At 32.6% G+C, this 10,706-nt stretch overlaps 1 protein-coding gene across 1 annotated transcript; it reads right to left on the minus strand.

The window, feature by feature from the left end:
• Positions 1-468: 468 nt before the first annotated feature.
• Positions 469-7,630, minus strand: LOC111634817 (huntingtin-interacting protein K-like). The gene is made up of 3 exons (XM_023379649.1): positions 7,463-7,630; positions 786-893; positions 469-625 (listed from the first exon to the last, which is right to left on the minus strand). Exons 1-3 carry the CDS (start codon positions 7,610-7,612, stop codon positions 530-532), a joined length of 354 nt encoding a protein of 117 aa, XP_023235417.1. The 5' UTR covers positions 7,613-7,630; the 3' UTR covers positions 469-529.
• Positions 7,631-10,706: the final 3,076 nt, after the last annotated feature.

Consider the following 10,706-nt stretch of genomic DNA (forward strand, 5'->3'; position numbering starts at 1 on the left):
AAGGTATATTAAGTAAAAAAATGTTTATTTTCTTGTTTTGTAATGTATTAAATTCACTTCACCTTATATTTCAGAATATTTTAAAGGTAAGGTATGGATTGTTACAAGATTTTTCAGGTGATTTTTAAATTTTGTATGTTTAAATAATAATTTAAATGTATCAAAGATGTTATTAAATTGTTTTCTCGAAATAATGAAGAATGTAATGTAATGCTTTATTATTTACAGCAATTTAAATAGTAAAATTTATCAGAAATATGCTAAAAAAACTATTTATGGGAGGTTTTAAGCTTCGTTTCTTAGCGATTTTTGTATAATTTCAGAAGTTATAACCATTATTTTATTTTATATGTTTCATATCATTGTATTATAAGCAGAACTGAAGCTAATTGAAGTGAATTTGTAAAACATTAAAGTGAACAAAATAGCAAGTTTTGCAACTTTTAAAACAATTTATATAACAAAAAGTAAGAGAAAAGAAACACAACTCTTTTATTTGATAAATAACAAATTAAAAAAGACAACATTTTCAATTGGTTAGCTCGATAAGAGCCTCCACGACATTTCCGTGATGTTCCCTTAGCTTTAACTCCGCTACAGAACGAGGTATTTCCATTTCTCTCATCTGACAAAAAACAAAATTAGTACTTTAGCATGTAAATTGCAAGATATAATATTTAAATTCTTAATAATTTAAGTAATTTTGAAATTTTAATGCTTATAAATTTTAAAAAGTTCCAAGAAAATATAAACAAATATAAGAAGCAGGAAGCAAACAGAATTACAATTAATTCCAAGTCTTCCTTTTTTATCATCACTTTAGCCAATTCCTTTTGTCTCGCCGCCTTTTCCGCAGTTTCCTTTGAATGTTTGTCACCTATCAGGGACATCGCCTGGAAAAATTTTTCAATAATTACTACACTTTATATCCAGATTAAACATTTTAAAAGTACAAAATTCCAAAAAATATCTCATGGAAAATAGGTTAACAATAACTGAATTTACATGCTTCAGATACTAAAATTATTTACTGTATGCAGTTTCTAAGAGTTTATCAATTTACCACATGCAAAACAAAAGAACTTTCTAAATTTCTTGTTAAACATAGTTAAATATAATTAATTAAACTTATAATTTAAAGATATGTAATTCAGACAAAGGATAGATATTGGGCTATATTCTAAATTAATCTATTTCTAATTATTAAATTTAACACAAAATGGCAACTTAGCTGTCAACATTTAGTCCAAATAATGTAATATCCACCATTAGACTGGTAGGATGATGCTATTACTGCCTTCACCACTCAACTATCTAACTGAAAGTTTATTGTCAACACTATTGAAGAAACAGTTGATGCACAAAGAATCACACATCCTCTCCAGAACAGTCATTGTTTATACTGAATGAAGTCTAATTTTCAAGTAATGCATGGGTAAAGTGGATTCTTACTGAGGGCAAAGCAGCTTTACAAAAGCTCTATGTTCTCAATAATTATCCAGCATGTTCTGTTCTGTGTGTCCTGCAGCACGCAATCGGAATGCACAATGTTAATTTCTAATGTCTTTCAAACAAACATTTCAAATTAAAACTAACAGCATTAGTCCTTTTGGACAAACCAAATTTAGAATAAAAACGTAAACCTACCATCCTGAAAAGGCACTTGCCAAGCTCCTAAGTTACAAGGAGGGAAGGTGCCCACCTTCCCCCCTTGTAACATTTTCCTCCATTGTGACAAAAGCATTTTTATCTGCTGTGCTAGATAAATTGCCCCTAATAGGTACAGTTTCTACAAAATGGATGTTGTTGCTCTCTACCCCTCCATACCTCAGTTTGAGGCTGTTATGCTTGACAATACTCTACTCATCAAGGAGTGCTTTTCAGTGCAGAAAAGTCTTAGTTACCGAACAATTATAGTTCCTTGGTACCAATTATGTTCGGTACCAAACATAATAGTTCCTTGTTACCGAACATAATTACTTTCGGTTCAATGGGAAAATATGCCTGCAAAAACAGGAGGATCCAATGGGCTCACCACTGTCTTCCATACTAGCGGAATTGCTCACGAGGCATGTTGAGCAAAGGGTTTTCAGCTTTCCCCTCACGATAGCATACCCACTGATATAGCTGAGATACATAGACAACATTCTCTTAATGTGGCAAGATATGGAGGAGGATTTCCTTGTCCTCAAATACTTTGTAACGAATGTTTACTCCTCTATCGACTTTATTTGGGAAAAAGAAAATGGGGGAAAATTTGAATTCTAATGTCATTATTACAAATTAATGCATGATCTGGTTTGCCCAATATATCCTTTTTACCCTATTACTACATTAAATTGAAATTTCCATCATAGTGACATTAGTGAAACTGAAGCATTTTTACATTAAGATGTATTACTTGGCACGAGAAAATTAAACATAAACTTGCTATATTAATAATTTCATATGAGATTAGTTACAATGACATGTTAGCATATTTAATGATTATGGATATTCTTATAATACTTTCTTGAAACACAACAAAAGTAAATATCACATGCCTAAAACCTGAGTTACATCCATTTCCATTGTATACGACTCTGGTCTTTCCACATCTCTATAAAACTTCCAAACATGACAAAACAGTTACAGTGCATTTCGTGAATATGGATTAGAATGATCCTAAATGCAGTAGCATGGACTAATCAAGAAGTAAAGGATATTAGCTATGTATGTGCGCAACAATATTTGAGTTAAATAAATCGGTCAGTTAATTTCTATCCAATTATAGGAAATATGAAAGTATAAATACGTGAACAAATTAGAATAGTTAGTTTCAATTCATATACACTTCACTTCCAAGAAGTAGTAAACACTACATTCATTATCTGATTCAGGTAACATAAAGTGCAGGGATGGTTAGACCTTATCATTGTAAGAGCTATACACTGCTTCTCTGAAATATGCAAGATTCACATCATCTATTTATAGTATTTTAACTATATATAATATAGTTATAACAGGGATGCACAACCTTTTCTGAAGAAGGGCCAAATTAGGATTAAGTTTACTGACTGGGGGCTGGACCTCCAAGTGATTAATGCGATGGCTGAGATTGGATGCTGGCGGCAATCTTCTTGATGTCTAGCGTAATGGCAAATGTTGAAACAACCAGCAGATTTTCCAAATTCTCGTTGGTTAACCTGTTCCGTGTNCGTCTTTTCAGAAAAGATTGATTCAAATTCGACTATACCAATCAGAATCTAAAATGTAAACAAATGCTAAAAAATCGTTATTTTCATGGTTTTTCAGCGCTATTTTCACTTATTTTTGTTATTTGACGCTATTTAGACAAATAGGCAAGTTTTCCGAAGCATAAAATTGAAGATTTCCCGCCAAAATAGAAACTTCCCCATAACATCGGAAATGACGTTCTAACATCATTTTAAAATATTGGATATCTAAAGCAGAAAGTGTTAGCTAAAAATAGACTTATTTATAGAACAATCCTCCATTTCTCACCTCAGGGAAAGTCATAAAACAGTTGGGTGCTAATGACTTTGTGAAAGGGAAAAAGTTCTACACTTAGAAACTTCGAAAGGGATTTGGCCTGTACCGTCCGCGGGCCGCATAAACATTGATAGGGGGCCGTATGTGGCCCGCGGGCCGCAGGTTGTGCACCCCTGGTTATAACTATTCTATAGTAAATATCACTGGTACTTGATGACTGACTTGATAAAACAATCATTAAATCTTTCGACTTTATAAATGTACCCAAGATTTCATAAAAAATTATCAGGGCAAAATTTTAAATTTACAAAAATTTAAGAAAATTCTTAAGTAGACAATACATACAAATGTGTCTTTTCACTTAGTCCTTTTACACGCACATGAGTAAATAACAACTCTCCACCTTAGAATTGTTATTTTCCTTACGTGTGTGTGAAAGAATTAAGTGAAAAGACACTGTATCTATTGTCTACTTAAGAACTTTCTTCAATTTTTTACCCTAAGATTTCGGTTGACCATTTGAAGTTATGTTGTGAGTAGGGTTTCTCATTTCCCAATGTTTTGCTTGTCCCGGGATTCCGGGAAAAAAGTGAACTGTTTCCCGGGATATAATTAATTATTTTTAAGATATAAAATAACTATTTTTCATTTTTAAGTAACTTAATATGTCCTGCAATCTCCAAAACAATATTAATAATGCTGTGCAAAATATGTATAAAAAATTACTTTTGACTTACATAGAAATTTTCACAAATAGAAAAAGTTTATTAAAGTTTGTTAGAAACTGCTTACAACAGAAATGCCTTTGAATTGAGTTGAAAACTTAAAGAAAAAAATAGAATTAGATCAAACTTCTAAGTTAGAAGGTAATTTTCGTTATTTAAATAAAACATAATACAAAATATTATTGTAAATTTTATAATAAGATTTTAAAAAGCAAAGATGGCCAATACTCTAATCACTCAATTTGATTCTTATTTTACTAAAGAGAAGTCCTACTAATGAGAATGCGCTTTTCGATTCAATTGATGAGGGTAGAATCGTTTAAGAGAAGACGGATGTTATGCGTTTTTTCACCATTAGCCTGGAAGATTTTTAGTTTGTTTTCGAGATGCTTTACAGTGTTTCTTTTGTGACGTGCCATAATAAGCAAAAATTTTAAAAACTAGTAATAAGCAGGCTTAAAATTAATAAATACAAATGTATTCTGACAGTTTATGGTTTAATTATACTTTCTATTTGCAAAATTTCCTAAAATTTAACACAAAATAAGAAAAAAATGAAATTTGTGGGATTTCCCAGTTGAGAATTTCCCAGTTAAAAAACAGCTGGAATACTGTTGGAGAAACCCTAGTTGTGAGTTACACTTATAATTGCTGTGTATAATACACTATGCAATAGAAAAGTTACAAAAATACTAAATTTGTTTGTATTTGTCAAGTTTATTAAAAAAATATTGTATACGGATGTGCAATAAGGGTGTAGTAGAGCTGCAAGTGGCTTGCAAGCCTCAGTTTGGCCACTGTGGATAGAGCATGATCTATAAAATGACTTGTCAGCAATAAATTCAATCAGTATTTTCTCCCTGCTTAGCCCATGATTGTAAGCCTATCTATATGACAAAGAAATTAGAAATAACTATGGATTCGGGAACAAGTATGTTAAATTAAATATAGTTATACAGTATGTTAGCAAATAACATATTAGCAAACATGTGTGTTTAATTTCTTCTTATAAAAAGGAAATATACAAATTTAAATAACAAACATTTTCTTCCATCTTGAATGAACATCCTCAGGGTGATGTTCAAAAATAAAGCCACACATTTTGGAGCAAACAAATTCGAATGTGTAACTGCTCATCAACTTGTGGAGATGGTTCTAGTGGAGAACTCATAAATACCAATGGAACGGCACTGATGTAAGAATGAGCAAGTGGCTACACATTAAAATCTGCTTGTTAAAAAATGTGAGGTTTTATCAGCCGAGGATGTCGCATTTTAAATTTTCACCAAATTTTATAAATCATTTATTGAGGAAAGCAAACTTTGGAAAGCTGCACATTTGGCTTTCATTCTTATTTTGATGATTTTTTTTTTTTTATATAGAGATGGTTTACAATTCCAATAATGTCAATGATGAAAGGCATCATTACATTACTGGCAAGGTAAAATCTTGCCATAAATTTCATATTATGTCTAACAGAAAATCAACAATCCTAAACAACAATGCTCTGCAGACCAGTCTGACTAGCATTCTGTTAGCGCACACAGATGTGAAATTCAATCAGTCAAGGGCAAAGGGTATCAGCAACAAGTTAGCATCCAAACTTTAATTTTTTTAATGAATTGTTTGTTAGTGTCTGTAGTCTGAAAATCATGAAATAATATACAATTAATTTTGGTAGTTTCATGATATGAAAGCATCAAATAGCATCACAGAGAAATTCACTTATTAAGAAGGTATAGCATGAGAAATGTAATAAATGCAATGTTTATCAAAACTGTGGCCCATGACCTCTTCAGAGTCCAAAAAGTTCTCAGGAAATACATCAAAGATGTCAGTCACATGAATGATGTTTCATTTTGAGGTAGTCACACATCAAAGCAGGGTCACATGGCATGTTTTGTATGCATCTGCTGCCCAATGTAATAGTCCACAACAAAAACAAGCTTATGCAATGGAGGCCAAAACAGTGCAGAGTTTATAAGTAGTCCTATGATTTTTTTTTTATATGGATTGGTGACAAAAAATTCTATATGTTTTACAAATGTCTATCAAATATGTCTCTTTTTAAAAAATAATTAAGAGAGAGAGCAGTGCTATACACCTTCTGTAGATTTTAATTACATGTAAAAGATATCATTTTATTAAAAATATATATTTACAATCCAAAAATAAATCTATTCAATTTAATACAAATGTAGCTGTAATAGAGTCAATAATTACATAGAGTATTATAGCATGTATAGCATGCAGCATATGCATTAAGGTAGAAATGCATCTCTGAAATGAGGCAGTTGGGACATTAAAATCAATAAAACTGATGACATATATGTGACCCTTTGCATGAGATATATATATATAACAAATACATACTATACCATTACATTTAGCAAAGAGTCACATATAGATATCAGTATCTTTGACTCCTGTGGTTCGGTCTATAGCTGTAATAAGGTCCCAACCACTTCTGTGGGCTGTAATTTTCAAATTCTAAACCTAGAGATTCCCACTGTCACCCATCTCTCCTTTAATCTTGAGAACAGAGATGAAAATCAAGACTAGATAAAGAACACTCGGGTCAGAGGCCTGATTAACTATATACAAACTACCAGTATGGGCACAAAATCAGTGAGATGTGAACACTGAACGAGGGATTAATAATCCCCAGGATTATAGATCCTCTTGTATGAGCAAAAAACTCAATGAAACCATACTTGTACATGTAACCCTGCATGAGATATTCACCTCCAAGTGTCAGTTTTTACTGCAAACCACTATAAGTCTTTTCTCCATGCACTGCATGAGACAAGGCTTGCAATTCCTCTGCACATAATTGTGGACTTTGGTACTCTCACCTCAGTGCCCACACACTCCCTAAAACTACATCAAGTACTCCACAAACAGTCAAGTGGACTACTCAAAGTTGTTATAGTTGCATGAGACCTGAAAATAAGCCAATTTCTGGGACTGTATCTTGCAAAGGGTTGCTTGCAGAGGTATGGTTCCTTTGACTTTTTTGCACTTATGGGTAAAGTCCCAACCGTCTCATTCACAGCTTGAATTGAACCCTAAAAATCACGTGATTTTTAATTAAAAATTTGGGTAAATTTGCATCATTGTGACGACACAATATGTAATTAACCATTCTGAGGTACATTTGTAAAGAACACACGTGACCAAACCAAAGCACGTTGCCAGTTCAATACTTCCCACGTGACTAACAACATAAACGACTCCATACTTACTCCAGCGATGTCCTGAGAACTTATTTCTTTTTCCTCCGCATAATCTGTTACTTTCTCTAAATCTGCTGCTCCGCTGTCGTGTTTAGCCGCCTTTTTCTGCGGCTTTTGTTCTTCCACGTTACCTGCCGATTCGTCCGTATCGTCCGCCATTACTATCTCCACACGTGCTTGTGGCAGGTTGCCAGATAAATTCAACCTGAAGTTACAATCGAAATATCGCCCAAAATCCGCACCAAATTTTTTAAAAATTTAGTCAGATCTTACGAGAAAAACTATATTAATGCGATCTGTACGAATTTTGTACGATTTTAATTTTATATACACGTATGCGTATGCCTAAGAGTCTTACATATTCTTTAGAAACTATAATTCGATGTCTAATTATTCAAAAAAATTACCAGATATCGTGACTTGTTTAACAGAAAATTATGGAAAACTCTGTTATTAAATAAACGGTTAATTAAATATATATTATTAATTAAATTTTTTAAAACTATTTTCTATAATAAAGATGGTACTTAATTATGATATTGAGAAGTTCACATATTAAGAACATTTTTTTGTACTTTTTCCGCCCTGTGGGCACTAAGAGGGCCTTTTATAGCAGGCCCATTATGGGTTCGGCCATGCCCATAATGGGGCGACCGGGTGGTGAGAGACGGGGTCCGAAAAATATTTGGGATTCCTTCACCCGTCCGGATTCGAGCCCGGGTCCCCCAGAGCGGTAGGTTGCCACTTTGACTGCTCGGCCATCCGGCCTTAAGAACATATTTATACATGATAAGAAGTAGTTTCGATATTAATTGCCATGTTTTTATTAACGCTTGTAATTCTAGAAAAGCGGCTCTTCTGGCATAGTACACCGGTAAGCTGAATTAGAGTTGAAAAAAACTGAATAGAAACCACTTATTACCTGTAAAATATACAAATACTTAATTATACAGAAAAAAGAATTTATTCATAATTAATTGTAATGGAAAACTTAAGAAATATTATTATTATTTTACTTATTCTGAGCTATGAGCAACTATAGGGTCTTTTTCCACACGTCTATGGCCTAAGTGGAGGAGCCACATAGCAAGGGATGAGGTCAAGAAAGTAGAAGATAGAAGTATTTTAGATTTGAACAATGCTTCCGAGCAAATAACACTTTTAGTAATTATCAACGGTATAAGTAATAATATTACAAACCACAACAGACACTCGATAATTCGCAAATAAACTGTGAACAGCGTAGAAAATGGCCGATCTTTCGGCTTTCGACATTTGCATCCTTTACAGAAATTCAATCCAAAAACTTCTCTAGCAGATAAAAACGGCTGAATCAACAGAAGAAAACAAGAATCTGAACGATATAATTGCGTTGAATTAGATATTATGAAAAAAGTCTCTAATGGTCTATAACAGTGACTGCCTTTATTGCTATAATTCACTATAAATCAAATGTTTATAGTACAAATGACGACTTGTTTAGTTTGTCGAAGAAACTAAAATTGCAGTTGTTTTTACAGAAAGAAATCTCAATCCCAACAAATTGGAGATTAATTTCCCACGACTAAACTCTGTTTAATTAACATCAAAACATTTGTTTAATTTATAAAATGGTAGGCTTATTTAGTAATATTGATATTGATAATTAGTACATTAGTAACTCCTGTGGTTTGGTCTATAGCTGTAATAAGGTCCCAACCACTTCTGTGGGCTGTAATTTTCAAATTCTAAACCTAGAGATTCCCACTGTCACCCATCTGTCCTTTAATCTTGAGAACAGAGATGAAAATCAAGACTAGATAAAGAACACTCGGGTCAGAGGCCTGATNATACAATGGTAGGCTTATTTAGTAATATTGATATTGATAATTAGTACATTAGTAGTTTAGTATTACACAAAATACTAAATATCTCTACAGAGGAGTGATTAAGCCATTATAAAGTGCTTTACGACTCGTGTTTTACATACACCAACATAAACTAGTGATAAACACAATATAAACACAATTCGTATGAACTGGAAAGGATGAAATCTTAAAGAATGTGGATTGCAAGTTAAATCCAGTTTCTACGATCAAATAGATCTTTGTATATAAAAGGTAGTCTCAAAAATCAGTTTTGCCATAGCTGCATGATATAATAGAGACAACACTGCACACAAAATACAGAAATTAATAGGCTTTATTAATAATAGAAAAACCTCCACACTTTTCACAAATTGTCTCTCTCTTTTTTTATTTGAGTGGATTTGAATACAGGCGAATACTACGACTTCTATTAAATACACCGAATGTTGGTAATAATAAACCCATCGACTTTATCTACAAGAAATTATATTCAAGTTTCGAGTTATATAACACAAGAATTCGATTTTAATTCTTGATATCACAGTTCCACGAGCGTTTATTATACATTTATACACATTCTGTGTACATCACACACAAAAAAGTCAACAGTAAGTTTAATTTTGAGGATACAAATGAGTCTTATAAAAAATTGTATGTGCTAATAACGTGTAAAATCTTCCTAAAGACCGACTCTCTACCAGACGTGATTGAAGACTCACTTCTATTTTTCACCCCTTCGACATTCAACCACAAAAATTGAATAGCCTCGATGTCCCTTATTATACACGTTACCGTTCAAATTTCGGTTTGTAATGTTTACATATTTTGAGATATTAAACAAAATAGACGTGGACACACACACATACATAATTTAAGAATTAGCTTTGTGACTTTTATCGGTGCGGGATGTGAAAATACCACGATTCCAAAAACACTAAAAGTCAAATGTGAAGCGATTGAAATATTATGACAGCCGGGAAAAGTAAACTTTAACTAATTATAATGCTTGTGTATTAATTTAAATTCAGAAGGGATTAATTTAAATTCAGAAGGAGTTAAACCTGGGTTTAACTCCTTCAGAATTTAAATTAATCCCCCCTTCGTAATATTTTTCTACATATACCCATTTTTTAGGGGATCCTTTGAAATTTTTAAGTGCAAAAGGGGATCACAGACAAAAACTTTGAGAAACACTAATCTATAACATAATTAATATTACAGTATGCGAGGCAAAGGCCTGAATATAGACTAACTGCCGAAGGGCACGAATTGAACAAATTTAGGCGTTTTGTACAAGTAGATGAATATGGAATGTTGATGAAGATACTCGAATATGGGTCTCCGCAAGAATTTTATAAGAATACGGACCACCCTTTCAACAAGTTGTATATGGTCCAGTAACAGAA

Source organism: Centruroides sculpturatus, unplaced genomic scaffold, assembly GCF_000671375.1.
Source record: "Centruroides sculpturatus isolate CEXI.00-Female unplaced genomic scaffold, Cexi_2.0 scaffold757, whole genome shotgun sequence".
NCBI lineage: Eukaryota > Metazoa > Arthropoda > Arachnida > Scorpiones > Buthidae > Centruroides > Centruroides sculpturatus.